The sequence below is a fragment of the Engystomops pustulosus genome, chromosome 2 (genome assembly GCF_040894005.1).
Source record: "Engystomops pustulosus chromosome 2, aEngPut4.maternal, whole genome shotgun sequence".
NCBI classification, from domain to species: Eukaryota; Metazoa; Chordata; class Amphibia; order Anura; family Leptodactylidae; genus Engystomops; species Engystomops pustulosus.
The window spans coordinates 99,059,646-99,084,416 of NC_092412.1; the positions used below are offsets into that span (position 1 = coordinate 99,059,646).

General features: G+C 38.5%; 1 protein-coding gene across 2 annotated transcripts in view; it reads left to right on the forward strand.

The window, feature by feature from the left end:
- The window catches only part of OCA2 (OCA2 melanosomal transmembrane protein), a 192,167-nt gene that overhangs the window by 133,088 nt on the left and 34,308 nt on the right, over positions 1-24,771 (forward strand). For both annotated transcript variants that reach the window (XM_072135687.1, XM_072135686.1), the window contains exons 15-21: positions 5,040-5,172; positions 8,826-8,973; positions 9,617-9,674; positions 11,023-11,131; positions 11,491-11,618; positions 12,212-12,271; positions 20,997-21,101. In XM_072135687.1, coding sequence (XP_071991788.1) covers positions 5,040-5,172; positions 8,826-8,973; positions 9,617-9,674; positions 11,023-11,131; positions 11,491-11,618; positions 12,212-12,271; positions 20,997-21,101 — 741 coding nt within the window. The remainder of the gene's footprint in view (positions 1-5,039; positions 5,173-8,825; positions 8,974-9,616; positions 9,675-11,022; positions 11,132-11,490; positions 11,619-12,211; positions 12,272-20,996; positions 21,102-24,771) is intronic.

Consider the following 24,771-nt stretch of genomic DNA (forward strand, 5'->3'; position numbering starts at 1 on the left):
ACAGTATCTTGCCACAATCAGGAACTGTGAAGATGACAAGTCCCTTTCTAACATCCTTGCTGAATTGGGAAAAGCTGAGCAACAAGGGACTGGGTGGTATTGGGAATAGAAATGTGTACTTTTAGTTAGGGGTGTATGGATTTTCATTTTTAAGTTTTACACACCCATTTTAGATTTTTTTATTTAATCCACCACTTGTGATGAGCAGACACGTTGGTAACATCTGCGCATCCATTTTGCGGAGGATTATCTCTCACTATGACCTGATCCTACTATAAATGGTGACATACTAGTGCTGATGTGCTTGCACTGTGTAGATTTAAATGCTGCTGGAGACTTTGCCTGTGTCATTTAAAGATTTAACTTGTGCATTACTGGCAAAAAGTTGTGCCAAACTTGAACTTCTAAGTTCGGGTTGCTCAAACACAACTATTTTCAAATTCCAATAATTTCTATTCCATATTAGAGGAAACCTATTAGTATATACTATGTTCTGAAATACTTTTGCTCACAGAACAGGGTCTTTCATACTTAACCTACCTTGTAAATTTATATTGGGTGGGTGTCTAAATCTGGATTCGCGAGTTGAAGCTATAAAACCACATAACAGTCTATTGGAACAGCTAACTGGTTATATGCTATTCATTTGCCCAAAACTGTGACCTGCTAACATGCCTTAGAGTAGGACCATTCAGCTCTTACAACAGACTAAAACTTTTTGAAGCTTGTCTGATCTGGTAATTTTTCAAAACTCGAACAGATAGAAAGACAGATGTTATAGGGAAAATATGAACTTTATTCATTAAATATCAAACATAGAGATTAAAAACAGTTAAAAGTCCCATTGCTTGGGAAAACAGAACAGAGATCCCCAAAGTCCAGCCCCAATATAGAATTCATAAATCATATAACAGCAAATAGTGATGGTAAAAGACAATAAAGTAACTGTAGAGTGCTGAGTAAAAATGAAAGTCACATTACCAAAAAAAGAGATGCAGGGCTGGAGGAACCGGGAGATCACATGTGTCCCACGCGTATCGCCCGTCAAGCGGGCTTCCTCAGGGGATAGTGGGTGAGAGCAACTCACCTCCTTAAATATGAATCTGCTCTGTCGGAGCACGGACGCCGGGTAGTGGAAGAACGCCCACCTCCGGTTTGAAAGGTAAGTGGAACGCATCATGCGCTGAATGGAATGCACCATGCGTTCCAAATGGTAACATGAGCGGTCACAGAAAAATGCAATAGAAACTGCCAGAATTGTATGGGAAAGTCACAGCTCGATACTCCCCTACAAGACACATCAACATAGATGCGTGTGGGAGGTATAGAAAGTATGATGCTGAATCAATATAATAAATAGCATATAGACGTAACAATTCATGACGAATAACGAGCTCAAACTAGATAAATCAAATCAATCAAATAATTCATCAACTATATATAGACACAAACTGTATTAAAATAATTCATCAGATAATCAAATAATTCATCAAATATATATATATATATATATAATATTTATTTATTTATAGGTATCATAAACATAAGCTATATTATTACAAACAAATTGCTAGTGTATCCAATTAACTGGTAAGTAAATAAAAGAGAGATAACTGCAAGATAACTACCTGGAAGTTATCTCACTTTTATTTACTTACTAGTTAATTGGATACACTAGCACTTTTGTTACACTTCTTGTGATTTATACTTACCGCACTTGTGACAAGCGACACGGTTTGTGTCCCATATTTATTGTACATGCCCTTTGATATACCTTATTTGCTGATATTTTTTAAATTGTGCATCGACTCTGCATTTTTGTAATATAGCTTATGTTTATGATACCTATAAATATATACATATAGCATATAGCCAGTTCCGGTTTTCAAACCAGAAGTGGGCGTTCTTCCACTACCCAGCGTCCGTGCTCCGACAGAGCAGATTCATATTTAAGGAGGTGAGTTGCTCTCACCCACTATCCCCTGAGGAAGCGATACGCGTGGGGCACATGTGATCTCCCGGTTCCTCCAGCCCTGCATCTCTCTTTTTGGTAATGTGACTTTCATTTTTACTCAGCACTCTACATTTACTTTATTGTCTTTTACCATCACTATTTGCTGTTATATGATATATGAATTCTATATTGGGGCTGGACTCTGGGGGATCTTTGTTCTGTTTTCCCAAGCAATGGGACTTTTAACTGTTTTTAATCTCTATGTTTGATATTTAATGAATAAAGTTCATATTTTCCCTATAACATCTGTCTTTCTATCTGTTCGAGTTTGATTTATTGTTTCAGATGTTGAAAATACAATTTTGCAACCCATTTTCTGAAAGTTTACGATCTGGTAATTTTTTAGATCTGTTATCTTTCATCCAATACATTTCTTTCCTTTCTCAATACGTAATCCAAATGGTGCAAAACAACACATTTTGGAAAAAAAATTTTGGCTGCTGGGATCATGTACCGTAAACTGTGTTGACATTAAAGTGGAGGATTCTTATTTATAGCCGCTATCTTCTAGTACCAGACTTGTTCTTAAGTTGTGTTTGAGACTGTAGCTCTACTCAGTTGAAGTAAATGAGGCTGTGCTGCCATATTTTATATAACCATATTGCTTAAAACTGGTGAACTTCCAAAAGGTATGACATTTATTTTTTTGGGAAAGACATACAAGTTTCTCTCTTGGTTTACCCAATTCTCTAATCTGCAAGATATGACTCGTATGGTGTAAAGATAAGCATAATAAATTCCTGATATTAATTTCATAAATAGGGCATTAGATTGATTATAAAGATCCAATATAAGAATGTTCCACTCATTCTGAAAATGATTTCATGCAATCAACAAATAGGGCAATGAGTAAACTGCTGGTAGCCAGTGTTACGAAACAGTATATGTTTGATTTCATATGGCAAGGTAATTACCCCCGCATAGCCTTCCAAACTCTAACAAAACATAAAGACAGAGGAGGATTAGGCCTACCCAACCTCCATAACTACTACTTAGCAGCAATACTTGAACAATCACAACACTGGTGGGCGGAGTCACCAAGCAAAAATTGGACCTGCATAGAGAAAACATACCAAAAAATGTTTACCTGAGGAATAGACTAATAACCCACATGTGGAAAATTAAACCACCACCTGCAAAACTGATCACAATGCAGGCGACAGATGCTGCTTGGGTCTCTTTAATGTCCCACCAGAATGATACAGAAGAAATCCTTCCACAAAATATACCAATAAACCTACTAGATATCAATATAGAGAATTTAAACACCACATCATGGTACACTAAAGGCATACATTCATTTGCAGAACTACTTACAAATGGCAAAATCTACTCATTCTATATGCTCATGCAAAAACACTTTGTCCCCGTATCAGACTTCCACAAATATCTGAGGATACGTAGCCTATTGCAAGTCATCACAAATAAACTCCCAACTATTGATCTTGCAGTGTATTCAAAGTTAAAAACAGCATCAGACATAGAAAAGGGTATAACCTTTTTTTACAACATAATGGAAAACTCCAAAAAAATTCACAAAACTTTCGTACATGCACCAATGGGAATCAGATTTAAATGCTACCTTCTCAGACACCCAATGGATAAAAGCAATTCAAACAGCAAACACTTTACTTAGATGCTCCTCACACCAAGAAACCATCACAAAAACATGCATGAGATGGTATTTTACTCCTTTACGTTTAAACAAAATGTTTCCTAAAAGCTTTTTTCAAAAGTGTGTCAACAACCTCTATAAATAAGAAACATTTTGGCTTGTTGGTTTTACTGCTTGTACATTAAATTATTGAGTGCAACAACAGAAGCAACAAAGATTTTGAAGAGGATACTTATGGTAATTGGCTTAGTTGGACTTCTGCAAGTACCCCTTGACTGCATGGACTCCTTGTAGCTAAAGAAGTTCTTGCACTGTTTTGCACACAGTTCAAAGCCTCACACTGTTCTTATTCCCTGCAAGCACAATTAAGTCTGATTTAGAGGTATAGTGGTGGAAATTTATCAGGAATTGTATGCCAAAAAGTTGCAATACTTTGCAAAGCACTAGGCATGTGATTATTATCCCCTTTATACTAGTCCTATGCCAAGTGGGCATGAAGGGGGATTGCAAGTAGCGACGAAAGTTGTCTGATACATCAAAACAGGTCTTTGTATTTTGAGCTATAAAAGCCATAGAGCAGGTGAAATGCATGTCCAAACAATCAATGCAACAGTTCTGTCCAGCAACAGGGCAACCACAACCAGACTTGGTGCTATCTGTTAGACTGGGTAAGTGGTTACAAAATCACCCTGCAACAAAGCCCTGTCTGCAGCAGATAATCATTGACAACTGGGGAAAGACTCAACCCAAAGTGAAAGGTGGTGGAGGAAGTTTCATAGTTTGGGAAATGTTTTTGCAGCAGGAATTGAACCTATCCTAAAGCTCCATGGCAGAGAGAATGCAAGTGTGTCTCAGAACCTTCTTCAACAACACATGGCTCCTTTCTTATGCTCTTTACCCAATCAGCCCGAAATTTTTATGCAGGACAATGTCCCCTGGCGCTGCCATTTAAAAAAATGAAATAACCAACCCAAAGTCCTGATCTAAACTTATTAGAAAATTCTTGGTGACGATGTTTATGTCCAAGAAACCCACAACCGTGACAGAACTGTTGAAATGACTGGAAGAAGAGTGGACAAAATCATTCCATAGCAGTGTGAAAGACAAATGATGTCCCATGGCCACAGATATGCTGAAGTCATTCAAAGCAAAGGCTTGTACACTCCCTACTGATTGTGACTGTTGTAACCTTTAGAAAATGTAGTTCTTAGATTTTTTTTGTGCTACAGTTGATGCTGTTCTCTAACGATGATTTTCACTTTTTCTCAAAATAAAATTTTTATGTCAATACTTTTGGTTCTATTGTAAAACTCTGTTCGAGTGGCAAAAATCCTAAAGTGTGTTAAATGTGTTCTACTTTGTTATATTTAATTCCCTCATGATCTTTAATATATTGCTAATTTTGTACAGGGATTGGACTTTGCTGGATTCACGGGGCATATGTTCATAGGCATTTGTCTGGTTCTTCTCGTGTCTTTCCCATTTCTAAGAATCCTGTACTGGAACAAGAAACTTTACAATAAGGAACCAAGTGAAATTGTAGGTAAGATAATGAGAGATTTTATATAGCATAGACTCGGAAACACTTTATATTCAATATTCTGTACACCATAAATGAAAGAGAAACCCAACTAAACATGAATTGATAATGGAGCCAAGCCAGTTGCCTCTATTGTATTGTTAAAACTACCGTATATACTCGAGTATAAGCCGACCCGAGTATAAGCCGAGACTCCTAATTTTACCACCAAAAACTGGAAAAACATATTGACTCGAGTATAAGCCGAGGGTGGGAAATGCATCGGTCACAGACCCCCCCCCCAGTATATAGACAACCAGCCCCCTATAGTATACAGCCAGCCCAGCCTGCATCCCAGTAGTATACAGCCAGCCCAGCTTGCCCCCAGTAGTATACAGCTTGCCCCCAGTAGTATACAGCCTGCCCAGTTTGCCCCCAGTAGTATACATCCTGCCCCCAGTAGTATACAGCTTGCCCCCAGTAGTATACAGCCAGCCTGCCCCTAGTAATATACAGCGCTGCCCCCAGTAGTATACAGCGCTGCCCCCAGTAGTATACAGCGCTGCCCCCAGTAGTATACAGCGCTGCCCCCAGTAGTATACAGCACCCTAGCCTGCCCCGTGTAGTATACAGCCCAGCCCAGCCTTCCCCCGGTAGTATACAGCTTGCCCCAGCATAAAAAATGCCCCAGCCATTGCTCTCTCTCGGCCGCTGCTGGCGTCATACTAGGCGCCGCCCGGGGGGAAAACATGGCGGCACCCAGCAGAAGAAAGAAGACGGGCGCGGAAGCCTGAAGACGAGCTGCGCGGACATCGGGGGAGCAGCGCTGCACACCGGGGCCACCGGAGGGTGAGTATATAAGTTTATTATTTTGTAAGTATTTTTAACTTGTGTTTAACTCGTATATGACTCGTGTATAAGCCGAGGGGACGTTTTTCAGCACATTAATACCGTAATATACGGTATTTTGTCTGTAATAAAAAAATAGACATGCCCTTTTACGACTGATAGCAATTTTGGTAATTTTAAAAGGTTTCAACACTTTTGGAGAATCTATGCTACTTCACATCTTAAAATCTCAAAATTGGACTTGTCAATCTGAATATCAAAGAATTTTCAGCATAATCAGCAATGTTCCAGCAGTATACAACTCCATTTAAAATAAACATAGCAGTAAATCACACAAGATTGTGTCTCATGGGTTGATTAACCAAAAATGCCATCAGCTGAGGTGGATGCATGCATATTATAAAATATTATAAAAACATTACCATTACAGTAAGGCTGCATGCTATCCATTATTTTAACTGATGGAACCATGCACGTGAATGTGTTTTCCATGGATCCTTGTGGGGTTTGTAGAAAATTCAGAGCAGATCCTATTCCTGCCTGTATTTGGGAATCAGGCTTCACATAGACTTTACTATAAGGATGTAAAAATAATGGATGGCACAGGGGTATCATCAGTGTGCTGTTATATTCGTGGATATGTTTGTGGATAGATAAAACAACCAAGTAGCCTTTAAAAAGTTGTTTCCAGCCAAACAAATAGCTTTTTATTTTGTGGATTCACAAAAATGATTGACCTTTGTGAAATTGTGACTTAACAGCCTGAAATTGTGTAAAATTTTGAAAAACCACTTAAAATAATTAATTCTACATATTATCTCCTTTTCCTAGATATTACAGGTGTTCTGGAAAGGGGTCTCTCAAATTTTGCAGATAAATTGTTATTCTAGCCACACTGTTACAATTAAACTGCATGTTTGAATATTGTGAACTTTTGGCAATACTGATATTTTTAGAACCTAAAATAATAATTCTTTGTAAATAATGAATACAATTCTTCACAAGTTCAAACTCAAGTAGCCTCAAACAAAAGGAAGACTTTGTTAAGCATTTTGTTTTTCATTATTTGTGTAGAATTATTATTTTGGGCTCTAAAAATATAATTTTTCCCCAAAGCTCAAGTTATTCAAACATGAACATTTTCAGACTAATATCTCTGAAAAGGAGATATTTTATTTAGATGCAGAACAGTGGGGTTACAAAAGTACAGGTGTAGATCATTGCTGCAGAGTAAAGCAAAGCAACTACAATCAACTTCAATCAACAAAAACATTTTTAGCTAGAAATGTTCTGATTAGCAATCAAAAACTCTGCTGTATCGGTAACAGGGAATTAAATTGCTTCTCTAACGTTTGCTGATTTCTGAATTTTTATATTCAGAGATTTAACCTGAACTATTTTTAAAAAGGCGAATTATTGTATGTTCTTTTTACAAAGGAATTTTTTGTTAAATCTAGAATGCATGAGCATTTTATTTACAGACAACCATTTAAGGAATGTTCTTTTTGTTCTTTTATATGCTATTTAGTGCTCTTTTCTGTAGTAGTCACTGGAGTTAACATTTTTATAGTTGCTTAGAATTAAGAAGAATAGAATTAATGATATATATGTAATGCTACATTATCCTAGAGAAAAACTTTTCCTGGTGTACCACTGCCATTGCCGTCTATGGGGACGTGTATGCGTATACAGCCCCACAGACGGATGTGTGAATGCACCGTTAATTGGTTATTGAAATACACAAAGGGTCTTAATAATATACAGTGGGCACAGAAATGTTTAATTTTTGCTGACTTTTTTTTGTTTTTCTTTGCTCATATTTTTTATACCATTCTTACCATTGTGCCAAAAGTTGGTGGGGTTTAAAGAATGGTACTTGCCCACAGTCAAGGTGGATTATATCTCAAATATGCCCCAAATCATAACTAACCTAGATTTGCCTTTCTGGCAGATGTTGTATTTAATTTATTGAGAGGTGCGGCTTTCGGTGCAGCTCACATTAGATCAAGACTGACAAATGAAATGACAGTCTTGATAAATTACCCCCTATGAGCCAAGTAATTGAAAAGATGGAATTTGATGACATGTGTGTCGATCGAAATAACTAGTTGTCAAAAGTTAATAAGCTTTTACATATTACTAGTATATGTAAGCAATGGATCTTAAGAATGATTGATATACCTCATTTCAATCAATGACAGATAAACAATGGGTATACCTAAAATGTTAAAATAAAGCATTAGTAAAAAGATGTATCAATAAAATGAGTTGCCTGCATTATTTCTGGGTTTTTCCAGGATTTAATGTTGATGGTCGATATCCAGGATACACCTTCTAAATGATGAAAGCCAGATAAATGGCCCCTGCACCACAGTCACTACAGCTGCTACTACCACTGTAGGAAGTGGGAGACACTTCGGTAGTTACTGCTTCCAGTCCATACAATTTGACTATTTTACCTGGTTTTATGTTATCTAAATTATCCCACACTTTGTAATATTGGTTTTCAAAAAGATACAGAATATCATGGAGTTTGTATGCTTTCCCGGGATTTCAGTCTTATTGGGAAACCAAGAATAATGCCCATGTCTGTAAAGCTGTGCCAGTGCTATAGTAACAAGGTAAGTATTTAATACATAAAAATGACCCAAGAAAATGAGACCTAAGGGAACTTCTGCATGGTCCAAAATGTCTGCGCAACTTTCTTTTGAACATGAAAGATGTTCTGCATCTAGTGTTTAAGATCCGTGACTGCATTGTCAAAAATATACATTAACAAACTTGTGGATCTGGCAATTTTTAATGACTTTGTATATATATGATTGTAGAAATGAAACATGAAATTCATGTTTGGAAGTTGACTGCACAGAGAATAAACCCTGCTAGTCGTGAAGAAACGGCTGTCAAATGTCTCCTTATGCAAAAAGTTTTGACACTGGAGAGTTTGCTGAGGAAGAAGCTCAGAACCTTTCAGAAGTATGTTTCTACATATTAGTAATAATCGTTGAGTAGTTATGTTTCTAGATATTGTAGTACAGGCAGTCCTCTACTTAAGAACACCTGACTTACAGACAACCCCTAGTTACAAACGGACCTGTGGATTTTGGTAATTTACTGTACTTTAGCCCTAGGTTTCAATAATCAGCTGTTAAAGTTATCAAAGGTGTCTGTAATTAAGCTTTATTGTTATTCCTGGTTCTTATGACAACCCAACATTTTTAAAATCCAATCCAGTCCTACAGACCCCAAAAATGTTGCCTGGAGCTACAATTATAAAGTATACAGTTCTGACTTGCATACAAATTCAACTTAAGAACAAACCTGCAGAACCTATCTTGTACGTAACCCAGGGACTGCCTGTATATATCTTTTATATATTTTGATTTACCATTTACTGTGTATTTATATGAATACTGATAAAGGAGTACAAGTATTAGAGTAAGGCCCTGAAATCCCATGTGGTCAAGTGAAATGCATAATGATGATATGATAAGCACCATTTATTTAATCATTGAGAAATACCTTTTCATTTCCTCTGGGTTCAGGGGCACTTTAACTTTTACTGTCTTTTCTTACTGAAAAAAATACTTTTAACTAAAACTGGTATATTGGTTCATAGGCAAATATCACAGGAAGATAAAAACTGGGAAACAAACATTCAAGAACTTCAGAAAAAAGTATGTATCTTTTTTTACTTGCACCATTTACATACCGTTGTTTTGTAGTAATCCGGTAATGATAAATGAAATAATATATTTCATTCGAGGTGTTAGGGGTGTCAGGCACCAAGGGTAATGGACCCACTGGACCATCACGGACAATGACGTAAGCTGACACCTGGGACCGGAGTCTAAGTGGTACCTGGTTTTCACAAAGCAGGTTACACTCGTTGCGGTGTGGTACCACCAGGTCGTTCCACAGGAGCAACTTTGTCCGCGGTGGCGGCCAAGGCAAAGTACAGAGACGGAATCGTAGTCTGGGACGGGCAGGAGATCAGGACAGGCAGCACAGGATCAGAGTCTGGGACGAAGCAGAAGGTCAGGGCAGGCAGCAAAGGAGCGAAGTCAGGAACGGAACCAGGGTCACAATAGGAATTTTGAACATGAGCACAGGGCATCAGGAACAAAGCTTTCTCAAAGGGACAAAAATCCAGTGGGGTATGCAAAGAGAGGCTAGGTTAAAAAGGCTTCTGGGAATGGGCAACATACACAACAATGTGTTTAAAAATATATAATGCACAAAGTAAAAAGCCTGTCAACACACTTTTTACATGGAAGTTTTTGTTTTCTGAAAAAAAAATTAACTTTTTAATGATTACACACAACTATGTGCATGCAAAACTGTGATTAAATGCCAAAAGTGCATGGAAATTCCAAATTCCTACTAAAATGTGTAAAAAACCAGACTACTCATATACAGAAAATGTCCTAAACACAGTAAGAAGTGGGGAGTTCATACATACACCACATACACACAAAATATGCAGCAAAGGGAATGTTAAATCCATGGGATATGTCAAAAATTTTTTGCAGAAAATTGCACTGATCTCCACGCAGACATATTATTGTACACTCCTTTAAACAATAGTAACCTCAATAAATAACCTTTTAAATCCATTAACCAAACTACTGGATAATGGTCACTTTTAGATGGCTGTAATTAACCATCGAATTGGCAATATAATAACAACCTTCTTCAGTTCATAGGAATTTAAATAAAAACGCAAAATGACGGGATGTTGTAAAACAAAAATCTCATTGGAAAAAAAACTGGGATTCTAGGTGCCAGTCCTCCAAAGTTATGCCTTCTAGAATCCAGAATGAATCTTGCATGTCCTTGACCATAGAGGTGCTACCCTGTGAGGACATATTAGATACTTCCTTGGCAGGGTTCGGCATTTGCAATTTTATCATTAAAGGCAAAAGACGGACGACCAAAAATCTAATCATTACAAAAGCTTCTGCTGTACTTTTTGATATAAAATTAATTGTAATGGAAATGTGATTTTTATTTTTTTTTAAACAGCATAGAATTACTGACAAGATCCTTCTCATCAAATGCTTGTCTGTCTTGGGATTTGTGATTTTTATGTTCTTCCTTAATTCGTTTGTCCCTGCAATCCACTTGGACCTTGGTAAGCCTAATATTTTATGTAAAAATATCCTTAATTTTCATACTGTAGGATGTAGCCAAATCATTTCTTTTGTATTTTGCTAGCATTATTTGTTTGATAAAGGCCTTTATTTGATTTGAAATAGAGGAAGAAGCACCAGAACTCTGTTGTAATCCAGTGAATCAATAGTTCTCTTTAGTCATCAGAAAATTGTGCAGGGTTTCAACCCCTGGTCTTTGTCAAGCATATGAAAGATGTGATTGATACGATCATAGTCTTTTCCCTGTTTTACTTGAGCAATTTTGTGATGTCCTCCAATCCAAAATTAAACAGAAGTTCGGAACAGGACTTTTCTAATTTTAGTTTTATCTTTAATACAGGATGGATTGCAATTCTTGGTTCCTTGTGGCTACTAGTTCTTGCAGACATTCACGATTTTGAGATGATTCTCCATCGAGTGGAATGGGCAACATTGCTCTTTTTTGCTGCACTGTTTGTTTTAATGGAGGTATGGCCTCTCAATGGGTTATTTTTCTTTACTGCTGCTTTACATTTATAGCCAGTAATAAAAATAAGTTTTATTTTGGTAAAACCTATTACTATAAAATATAAACATGGCACCAGATACAGTCTTTAATTGCAACAATCTACATTGTTAACTGGGGGTATATTATTTTATACTAATTTGTAAGGTCTAAGAATATTACTATTTTTTACTACTTAACATTGACAAGTCCCAAAGTGCATTGGGCATTACAACCCTTTATCTTTGTTTTGTAAAGATTTGCCTGATATTATAAATTAAATATAAGCTTTTAACATTTAAACTTATAAAAATTGAGGAGTTCGGTTAAACAAAATACAATGGTATTATAATGTAATAATCTAGTATGATGAATCAAAGAAATTTGCCTTTAATGTGTTATAAGGATACAATGCGGAAAGAGCCAACTTATTTCATAGCAACTTGTTATACTTTGTTTTCTCACTTATCTCGATTAATTTAATCATATTGAAAGCAGAGATTGTGAAAAAATACATTTTTAATAGGTGTTGATAATTTAATGGTTTCTTTTTTTCCCCCCAATAATACTCTTTTAGGCCTTGGCTAATCTGCACTTAATAGATTACATTGGGGAACAGACTGCCGTGCTTATAAAGGTGAGAAGAAAAGCCATGTTTAATTTAAAAACCGTTGAATTTCACCTGAAATAAAAAAAAAGTCATTACTTCCCAAACAATTCAGCCCTGCCTCTCAATTCATTCTCCCAATTGTTTCCAAACATGTGTCATGTAACACTTGTAGTCACTGAGTGGCTACTAGAGTAGCAAAAGACTAAATTTCCTTAAAAACTCTAAAGTGATTTGTGTCCCCACTCTTTCTACATAAACCTTGTTTCCACCAATAAGAAAGGATTTTGGGGAAATGTTGTGCTCCCTGTGCATTTTCACTTGTTCTTGACCTGGAGAAAAATTCCATTTTGAGAATACACATTTAAGCTATTATACACATACACATTTACAAATTTCTTCAATTGCAAAATGTATGAAGATAATTTCCCATAAATATAATTGTGTTGTCCTTGGATAGGGCCACTGCAGCACTCTGTGGCAGTGGCCAGACATGTGCTATTTATGTGCATGACCTCCTGGATTCAGCATTCATCAATCAATTTCCCTTCTCAGGATAAAGTTTTTATCTATTTTCTGCTTGCCACAGGAAGGCTGTCAGCAGGGTCAGACTGAGGGAACTGGGGCCCACCAGTGAAATTGATTTTGGGAGCCCACCTTCTGTTATGTGAGAATTTTAAATGTAAATTTTTAGACCACACTAAAACAATGTGGGAATATATCTGAAGACTATGGGTATGTTCTAGTTGCCCAGGAAACCAATCACAGCTCAGCTTTCATTTGATAAAAAGCTGGTTGGAAAATGATAGTTGAGCTCTGACTGATCTTTTTAAAATGCAATGCAGACACATAGTGGGAATGCTGTATTGTGGTCCCCTCATCTTCCTCCTCATTTGTGGCACCTTGTCTCCCCCTGTTAATGTGGCACCCTCTCCTTTTTGCAGTTTAGTTAAAAATAAATAATACTTACCTTTACATGTCCCAATATTAGATTGAGATTCAGCTATTTCTGATGTGGGTGAACATTTCCTGGTTGGGATATCAGCTCACCCCACTGAATTCAGAAGAGGACAGCATGTTTGTTATTGGCCAATCACTGAAGATTAGAAATGGGCAAATTTTTCAAAATTCGATTCGACCAGGCTCGCCGGATTTTACAGAAAAATTAGATTTAATCCTGAATCAAATCATGATGAATTGTGTTAAAAATATAGGTATTTACTGGCTGCAGAGAGCCTGTATGATATTGTAGAACGCAGTGCCATGCTCAAACATGCAGAGGGAGCATGGTTTTGTCTTCAAACAATGCTGTGTTTTAGTATGACGTGTACACAACAGCCGCCACTCTTAGAATCACTTCACTCTTCAATTCCATGGGCACTTATTGGGGCCAACTTGACCTAATAAGTGAAGCTGGAACGCATCCTGACAAGGTAATGTCTGTGCTAGCTCCAAAGGACTGAGCTGAGGGCCAAGATACCATTATAACATCAAAGAGTGCATGCTTTTCACACTGACATCAGATGATTCCATAGGTTATGACCGAACCTGTTCAATCGGTCAATAATCCATCAGTATTGCTAAAGCCAAAAATAAACAGGAGTGGATCCAAAACAGAGATGACCAGTAAATGGAATATTTGCCTTTCATCTGTGTTCTGTATTGTATCCTGTTTTTGGTTATCAATCCTAAGGCTTTTCATTCCTTCTATGAAATGAAGGGGGAAACGAAACATAGTGGCAATGTCATAGAGTGAGGGAGGGTAAAAAAAAGCATTATGGAAATCACAGGGTGTTCCAGGGAGACAGCGGTCAGTTGGCAGCAGCGTGAGTAGGCCACAGAGTGACACAATCACAAATTCTGGAAGTGGCAGCAACATGGTAGGCCACAGTGTGGCACAATGACAGAACGTGGAGGTGGCAGCAGCAGGAAGTCAGAGTGGCACAATGACAAATTCAGTGGCAGCAACATGATAGGCCACAGAGTGGCATAATGAGAGAGAGGGGAGGTGCAGGCAGCAGCAGCAGGAGGCCCAATAGTGGCACAATCACAGTGTGTTTTTGTGAGCGGCAGCAGTAGCAGCAGCATGAGGCCAGAGAGTGGCACAATGACAAGTTTGGCTGCCCAGTAGTCTAGGGTATCATCTACTGGGGGTGGTAGAGTGCTGTCCAAGTAGGCCACCACCTGCTGGTGCCAGGTCTGCTCCATGTCCTGCTGCTGGTGGCGGGTACCTTAATCAGTAGGCGGGTAAAGGAAGCTGCTTATTAAGGACTCTAGACTTAAGCTGCTGCTGATGGAGCTGCTACTGCTCCTATCCCCCAATCTCCCCACAGAAGCCGTGACAGTAGTAGGTGAGCAAAGACTGCCAGGAATCTCTTGTCAGACCTGTCAGAGGATGTACAATGACGCACCAAGGCAGCAGCCAACTGTCTGCACAATATTTCTCTATAGTGCGCCAGTTGTTCCTCCCTCTTGGCAGCTGGAAAAAAAAGACTCAGTTTTTAGACTGGTAGCGAGGGTCCAAGAGGGTGGCTAGCTAAAAGTCATCCCTATGCCGGATGTTGACTATTCGGCTGTCACTAGTTAGGCAAAGCAGCATGCTGCGGGCTATCTACGCAAGTGACTCTGAGGGACTCCCAGCCTCCATCGCCACTCTATACTGCCACGGTGCTTCTGGGTCATCTGCCTTGTCTTCTGCCTCCTCCGGATGCTCCTGCTCCTCCTCTCCTATCACCTGTGTAGAAAAACCACTAATTGCATCAGATTCTGCTTGTGCTCCAATGTTCTGTTTCTCCAGTTCACCTCACACTGGACTCATGTGGCCATGAGATGTAGTCGCCACTTCTCTAGTGCCCTGACTGATTTTGCAGCATCTGTTCCGGGTACGAACAGTGGAATGATGTTATTCATCCCATAGTCCTGGCGATTGACTAATAACGCGGCCTCTTCAAGGTCCTGAGCAAACAGCAGGTGTCACGCATGAGCTGCCAGTGGCTGACATCAAAGTTACACAGGGAGTACTCTTGTCCGCCTGCATCATCAAAAAATTGTTAGTGGCTTTTCTCTGTTCATACAGGTGGTCTAACATATGTAGGCTGGAATTCCAACGGGTGGAAACATCACATATCAGCCTATGTTGGGGGAGGCCGTTCTGCCACTGCAACTTGAGGAGGGTGTCCTTGGCTTTGTAAGAATGACTGAAGTGCATGCTCAGTTTCCTGGCCATTTTTAGAATATCTTGCAGATGGGTGGAAGACTTAAGGAACCTGTTGAAAACCAGACTGAACACGTGCGCCATGCAGGACACATGGACCATCTCTCCTCGGTGTTGCACAGACATCATGTTCCTCCCATTGTCTGTTACCATAATTCTGATTTGCATTTGTCACAGAGAAAGCCACATATTGATTTCTTCTTGCATGACGCAGAGCAGTTCCTCCCCTGTGTTAAAGTTGTTGGTGTGGCTGGGCGTGGAGCACATTCATCCAGTCAGCCATAAAGGACATGTACTGGCCCTGACCGTAGTGACAGCTCCACACATCCGCGCTGCCATGCACCATGGGAGAAACCGATAAGCTCAAGGACTGGCCCACCTTCTGCTACTGCCTTTTTGGAAAATAAATTTCGGCTTGGAACTGTCCACCTTGGTTCAGTATAAGCCATTAGTTCTCAGGGGTGCAGAGTCCACTACTTGGAAAGTGAGGGACTGCAGTACCAACAACTTGGACAGGAGCACGGTCAGCTTCTGCACCTTAGGATTGTTGGATGCATACAGTTGTCTCTTTGTAATCACCTCCATCAATGACTGCTGCCACAATGCGTAGCAAGGAGCAGGAGCATCTGGACCGGGAGTTGATGTCAAAGACAAATGGCTCCCTTTAGCAGATGTGCTGGAGCCTTGACTGGCTAAAATGGCATGTGTGCTGCTTCTGTTGCTGCGATGGCAGGATGGACCACCATATCTGAGACATGTTTCTCCCAGGTCATTGGATGATGATGCTGCATGTGCTGGCACAGGGCCGTGGTGCCAACATTAGCTCCCTGACCACGCTTCACTTTTTGCCCCCAGATTCTACATATACATGCTCTCAGCTCCTCTGGTATCTTAACAAAAACTGCCACACAGCCGAGAAGGTGATTTTACCACCAACACTGTGCACTACTAATACCTTGCTGAGCCCGTGCCCCTTTTTGGCTCACGTCCTCGCACTGCTGCCACCCTGCTGACTCTCAGCCACAGTAGCGACTTGCTGCCTGATGCACAAGCTGACACCCTCTTCTCCCGACGACTATGATGAAGCCCTGGCTTCACCCGGCTCCCAAGTGCGTTCGGCTACATCATCATCAATTATCTTTTTTTTTTTTTTTTTGTGTGTTTTGCTGTCACTGCTATTCTACTCAATGGGCTCAGTATGCACAGCCTGACTACTTGCAAGTGCAACATAACCTCCTGTGCCACTCTCCACATCTCTACCTTCCGACCTACTGCACGAAGCAGCGGATGTCTGCCCCACCTCTTCACTGCCAAGCAGCTGCTGATTGTCCGTAAAGAATTCATCCTCCTTGTATAGTGGCGCTGAGCCCAGATCACCTAGTAGATCTCTGACTGAGGGAAATGAACAGGACAGAGGCTGGTTAAGGACAGGTGAGGGCCACTGAGCTGCTCCTGTGCCATGCCAACTAAGGGTTGTATCTGACGAACCCATTGACTCTTGGATGGGGTTGTTAGATGTCATTTGGGAAGAAGTGGAAAATCTAGTAAACCAATCGAGAACCTTTTGGGTTGTTAATCAACACACTGCCACTAGATGACACTGGCAGTTCTGGCCTAACAGAATCACCACTGCTGCAATGTCCCCTTACTGTGCTGTTACCTGTGCCTGCTCTACCTGCCAGACATATTGGTTAATCAACTATGTTGATTTGACATGGATTTCTTGATATCTACTTAATCAACAAAAAAACACTTGAAATTTGGGGTATACAGAAGCACAAAAACTGACACCCTGAACTTTGAGAAAAAAATCACTACAGCAACAATGCAGATTTGTTGACAAATCAAAGTTTTCCTGAAATTCTAAACTAATTCAGATTCGTTAGTCGATTCGCCCATATCTACTGAAGATCCTTAACATCACACTAAGTGGCAGACCTGACCTGAATTGGTCGATCTGAAGCATGTGATGAGTCACATGGTTGTGACATCACTGCAGGCCCTACAGCCCCTCTCAAAAAGCCTCCTGTCCTCTATAGCTGTACTATATGGTTTCCATGGCAACTAGAAAGGATGGCAAATGGAGATTAGCCTAGGGGGCAATGTAAAATCTCTGCTAGCTGCTAAACAGCTACAGATAGCTAATTATAGTAAATTAGAGAATTAATTATTTTTGCTTAGTGCGGAGATCGGCACAAGTTTTTATACTCAAAAGAAAAAAGAACACTGCATCATGCATAATTAATCAAACTGTGTAAGTATAGTATCATTGATCAACCTAGCACTCCCAATTTTATACAAAAAGCCAACCTTTAAACAAAACGGGAAATAAAACTAATACACAACCAGATTTACATCATTATTTTTAACTGAATAAAAATTATGTTTTATGAACATTGATGTCACACTTCATTCACAAACATGGAAAATAAAACCGTGAGGGACACTACCGCCATACAGTGAGGAACAGTACCGCCATGTTCCTTTCTTCTTCCCAGGGTTGTGCTAGCTGTCACTTTGCTAATAAAGGGGGAGAAAATTTGTAATTTGTTCCCACTAATCACCGTAAACTTCAGATTTGTGACTAATCGAAGTTTTCCTGAAATTCTTGACAAATTCCGATTTGTTAGAATTGATTTGCCCATCTCTACAAGATGGATAATAACTGAATAAAAATTAAAAACCTGTGTCTGACAGTTAGCCTTAACACAAATCATATGCTGTTGCACACTTGCATCACAAGTGGCTTAACACTTGATTGTAATTAGTGGGCCCAGCACAACCCATGACACTCAACACACGTTTTGGAGGAAATATGACATCAGGAATATGACCTAAATTGGAGAATTGCTTATTTTTGCTTAGTGCTGACTTAGGCAAACGTTTTTATAGTTTACAGTTAGGAAATAAGGAAGATCATATAAGATTTTAATAGATTTTTAAGAAAATCATTATATTTCTTGGCTATTATCCTTACTGTATATAGCACCTACCTAACATTACCTTGTATTAACCTACAGAAGGGATCAATGAATAAGCTGAATGTAAGAAGTTATTTATCTGCTGTAAACGACATCCTACAAAATTAGTTTGGAGACTTGCTGCAGGAATGCGTTCTGAGATATATAATGAAAATACAAGGTGTTGAGATCTGAAACTCACTTTCTTTAAATTTCTATATTCTGGTGGTGGTGTAGGCGGAGGAAGTTGTTTGAACAGCAAATTTTACCAGTGTTGCTTTACCTATAAACTGTCTGTTCCATACACATTGGAAATGGTGTAAATAGCTGTTTAAAAAATACAAAAACCGTAAATGGTGCAGCCTTGTATTCCCCTTGAAAATTGAGAATTGAATAATTGCTATGGCCAAAAAGACAGTTTTTTTCTTTTTATGTTGAGTTTTATTCCTAAGGCAATTAAACCATCTAAGAGGTTTTCATTTATCCTCAGCACAACTGATGGTAAAACTTTACAGAAAGGTACTAACCTCAAAATAAAAAAAACTTATGGTGGCTGAAGTATACTAAACAACAAACATCATTTATTTACAGAAAACAATGTTTCTCCCTTAAATGGTGATATTTTAATACTTAAAGATCAACCATTTTATGCATACAATTTTGGGTTCTTCTACTCTCTGACTTTGAGATACTTTGTAGATCTACTATTTCTACCACAGCCCTGTGGTATAAAATTCTTAATACCATACCATTTCCTTGGCAACTGTACATGAGGTAATGTTAAAGAGAATAGTCCATGTGGCAGGCATGCTTTAAAAGAAATCATTGCATCTGCGAGCATGAATAAAGAAGAAAGAAATTGCAATAAAAGTACTGGATTGCATGATTCCTTTTCTCATAATGAGAGCTTGAATTGGAATAGAGCTACTGAGAGTTCAATTTGTACCTCCTTTAAAGAACACCGGTATAAACTCAGTAATTACTGGTATCATTCCATGGAGTAGCTCCATATCCTGTATCCTGTTTTTCTCCCCTTTGCTCTTGTTGCAGACTGGAGTTTATGTCCTTGCCGCCATATAATTAGGGAGTGCTTCCACATCCACAAATTTCATGCTGTAGTGCATGAGGTGACGCAGTTCTCCAACTGGAGACTACCCTTTTGTACAATTGTATTCATGAATTTATTAAGGTTTGGGAACCGTTTTAGTCACAACTATTGGTGAGCGGATCCGAACCGCAAAGAATTTATTTGAGCGTCTATTTTAGCTCAACTCCCACCCTGATGTCTGCAATCAGTATTGGCAAAAATTTGAACCCAAATTTTAAAAACAAGTGTTAACTGTATGAATGCAGCTGGCAGTGTTTATATCTTGGTGGCTGTGTGCATCAGCCCCAACCTGACCGCTGCATAGGACACTGCCATTTTTGAGAGGATTGTCGGAGACAAGCGTAATAATTTAAATGCCACTGGCGATGTTGGCAGTGACATTTAAACAACTAACATCCATGAATGGTTCCAACTGGATTTTAAAATTCAGGCTCACTCATCACTATTCAGACCAGAAACCGTCAATATTTTCACTCCTGTCCTAGTCTCCTCCACTCACTGCATATAAGAGACATATCCAGACATAGTGTAGACAGTTTCAAACTTTTAAAACTTTTTTTTCCAGTTCTACTCACATATGTAGATAAAAAATGCGCATATCACAAATGACTCCACGAGGACGCCAATCCTCGAGAACGCAAGGATTGGCGTTCTCGTGGAGTCATTTGTGATATGCGCATTTTTTATCTACATATGTGAGTAGAACTGGAAATAAAAGTTTTAAAAGTTTGAAACTGTCTACACTATGTCTGGATATGTCTCTTATATGCAGTGAGTGGAGGAGACTAGGACAGGAGTGAAAATATTGACGGTTTCTGGTCTGAATGGTGACTTATCCCTGAAAGTGATCCCTTGTGTTTGGTGCACAAATAAGGAGGAAACCTGCATGGATCGTCTTTTTCGTTTTTGAGCTCCGGTCACAAAAGAGTTTCTTCTACTGGATTATTGAATAGTGGATGTTTGCTGGATCCATCTAGGACCGTTAAGGACAGCTCATAAGAGGGAAGGTGCAGCACCACGCAAAATTTTTTTGTTGGTTTTCACTCATCACTAGTCGCAACCACTGGCCTAGCTATATGGATATTCTATAATGATTTCCCCCGTGTCTTGTGTAAGTTGCTAGCATTTCATGTGGATGTGGTTTTTGTTTTCCAGCACTAATATTCATTTTGGATATTACTGTGATTATTCTTTAACAATCATTTGGATAGATATATACTATTCATACTGCTCATTCAACCCATTGCATGACTATTCCAATAAGTATTTATATTATAAAAAGTCTGGGCTTCAACTATATTAGTTTGCAATTCTTTTATATTATGTTTATATGAACTAATTGATACACATTTGGAAATTAAAATGGTATTCTAGGAAAAAACAGATTCTTGTAAATTATTACCAGTAATTTTTCTTGAGCTAAAATTATAGTATTGAAATCCCTTCTCTTTGATAAATAATTTCTCTTAATAGGCAGTTCCTGAAGATGAAAGACTGGCAATTGCAATCATATTAGTTGTATGGGTTTCAGCTTTAGCTTCATCTTTAATTGACAACATCCCTTTCACTGCTGCAATGGTAAGTAGGATACTTAAGGATACTTATTTTAAAAAAAATGTTTTTTATATGTTGCCTAGAGACCAGCAAGAACAAATGGCTTAAACTTTACTTTAATTCGCACACATTTTCTCTGTTGAAGACCCCTTACTTTGGTTTGTTTTCAATGTGAATATAGTTAATCTTTATTTTGAGGTGCCTATTGACATGCAACAAGTTTCATAGGTGGAAAAATAGACTGGCACATTAAGGTTATTTTAAAACAATGTGAAATCTAGTAAATATTATGGAAATTCAGTTAAGAAAATAATTGTCAAAATGAGCTTAAATGAGGATTCAATTACTTAGAAGCCTTAGATGCTGACTTGAGCATTATATAGAATAAAAACATGCTTCAGGTCATTTATTACATGCCAAGATAGTAGTGATTTAATGATGTTATTAAAACCAGTAGACTTCTAAGTTGGTTTTTCCAGCCTTCTATACTATGATCGTTTTCTATAGCAAATGATCAGTATAAATACTCCCGTACTTGGATAGTGACCTACTGGTGTCTTAAATGGAACAGTTTTGTGCCCAAACATGGAAAAACCACTGTTTGAAGAGCCCATATTCAGAATGAACTCCTGTGATGACGCACAACAATCTGACCTTCAAATAACATTGATAAATCACTCTATAGTATTAAGTAATACAGGAGACTGCCATTTTTGTGTGTTAACCAAAGAAGTTAAAGCATCTTTAGTCCTCTTAACCAGTGCTACATCTATACCTCTATAGACTGTACATTGAAATTTAGCATTTCCCAAAGCCCACAGTAAACCACTAACAAGTGTGCTTGCTATGAACATGCCCTAAACCAAATAGGAATCTCTGCTGGTTGTAGTGAAGAAGATAGATCCACTAAAACTACTTTCACATACAGGTTTGAATATACTTGACTTAAAAAAAAAAACAACATTTTACTACGCTCTAAGTGTCTCAGTTGTAAGACTTTTTTTTTCTGAAACTCTTTAATCCCCCAAAGTTAACTGAATTTTAAATACATTTTCCCTTTCATTCATTCATAGATATTTTGATTAAACTATTTGTTGAGCAAGGTTATACAGTGGATGTGATTTTTTCCAGATCATGCTTTTTAAATGCATTGCTTTTTGTGCTTAACAATAGTTTAATATATGTGCTGAAATTGGTGAACTTTTAAAAGCAACACATTTGTGGGTAGGAATTGTACCTGGCACCTTTTGAATTTCAAATAATGTAGCTAATTCTTTTTCACCCATTTAAGTTTCCTCATTGAAAATTAATGGTCTCAATAACCTTCCTGTTTTGTCTTTATGTTTAAGTCCGTTTTATGCTCCATAAAGGCCACATCTGCCCCATCTGATTTACTAGTTAATTACAAATCTATAGTAAACTATAGAAGTTAAAGTTTTCTCTTAAAGAAAAGTCACAAGGCAAACATTAAAAAAGTTGTTGTTGCTGAACTTCTCATACAGCAGCCAGAAACACTGGAGAATAAAGTAAATTGAGTAAAAGCATGTAAAACTTGGAAACACATTATGATTTGATTTTACTATGTTGGCATTTAACTGGCTATTGAATTGGGGTATTAGACAATGCTCACTGAAGGTATAATAGTATTGGAATTGTGAAGTTAAGAACAGCAAAATGAATTATAGATGCATGTAAAATAGAATACGTTTTTACTTGGCAAACCATTAAGCAAAAATCTGTGTTTAAAATCTGTGAGCACTTTGTAATGGTGCAAAAATGAGTTTGAACCATATGTACCGTATATCTTTATTAGATATTAGACTAAACAGTAATTCAGTTTCCATTAGCCCACCATGATGGCCCAACTGGAGGTTAAAAGACCCCCTCTTGCAGCCTCTTGCAAGGGTACCAAATAACTACACTATAATTGATGCAACAACATTTTATGAGCATGTTCCTGCACACACTAGTACATTACAGAAAGGAACATAAATCGGAGGGAAATTTGTGGCAGTAGTAGTGGAATAATGGAAACCTAATTACAGGTAATTCTCAAAATTCCATGTCGTCCCCCAGGGGACTCTGAGACTGTCCTCTGTAAATCTATAGCATTTAGCTATGGCAGTCTTTAACCCCTTAACGCTCTGCGCCGTAGCTCTACGGCGCAGAGGTATAAGGGATGTATGAAGAGGGCTCATGGGCTGAGTCCTCTTCATACAGAGGTGGGGGTTTTTGCATTTTGCACAAAACCCCCACCGCTAATAACCGCGGTCGGTGCTTGCACCGATCGCGGCTATTAACCCTCTAAACGCCGCCCGCAAAGTCGCGGGCGGCGTTTAAAAGACGGCGGCGCGCGGGCGCCGCCATCTTTTTTTCGATCGCCACGCCCCCGAACGTCATCGGGGGGCGGCGATCGGTTACCATGGTAGCCTCGGGTCTTCTCTTGACACGAGGCTACATGGTTTATGCAGGTTCGTTACAATGAGCCAGTGGCTCATTGTAATGTAAGACCTGCAAAAACGCCATATATTGCAATACTGTAGTATTACAGTATATGGTAGGAGCGATCTGATCATCTAGGGTTAATGTACCCTAGATGGTCTAAAAAATAGTGAAAAAAAAAATAAAAAAAAAAGTTTAAAAAATAAAAAAAATTAATAAAATATTAAAAGTTCAAATCGCCCCCCTTTCCCTAGAACGGATATAAAACATAACAAACAGTAAAAATCACAGACATATTAGGTATCGCCGCGTCCCAAAATGCCCGATCTATCAAAATATAAAAACGGTTACGGGCGGCGGTGACCTCCGAGGCGGGAAATGGCGCCCAAATGTCCGAAATGCGACTTTTACACCTTTTTACATAACATAAAAAATGAAATAAAAAATGATCAAAATGTCGCACAGACCTCAAAATGGTAGCAATGAAAACGTCGCCTCATTTCGCAAAAAATGACCCCTCACACATTTCCGTGCGCCAAAGTATGAAAAAGTTATTAGCGTCAGAAGATGGCAAAATTTTTTTTTTCTTTTTTGTACACATTCGTTTAATTTTTGAAAATGTATTAAAACACAATAAAACCTATATAAATTTGGTATCACCGCGATCGCACCGAACCAAAGAATAAAGTAGGCGTGTTATTTGGAGCGAAGAGTGAAAGTCGTAAAAACTGAGCCCACAAGAACGTGACGCACGTGCGTTTTTTTTTCAATTTTTCCACATTTGGAATTTTTTTTCAGCTTCGCAGTACACGGCATGTTAAAATAAATAACATTACGGGAAAGTAAAATTTGTTACGCACAAAATAAGCCCTCACACAGGTCTGTACACGTAAAAATGAAAAAGTTATGGATTTTTGAAGTTGGAGAGCGAGAAATTAGCCGAAAAACCCTCCGTCCTTAAGGGGTTAAACATCTGGCGATTGTTGCTGTATAGCCTTTCATGCCTTCATTCTTGCCCTGAAATTGAATCAGTAGATTACAGACATTTCTCCAAGGTTCAGTAATCTTAAATTATTCTAACACTGTTCTCCTCACATCAAGAGAATGCCACTCTTCTGGGTTCTTTCTTCTTGACAAAATGAAGGAGGAACAATTTCCTGGTGGGAAATGGACACTACTTAAATAGGGAAATAAGGATCTAGAGAAATAATGATTGTATCATTTAGTTCCATAATGAATGGCTCCTTAGGAT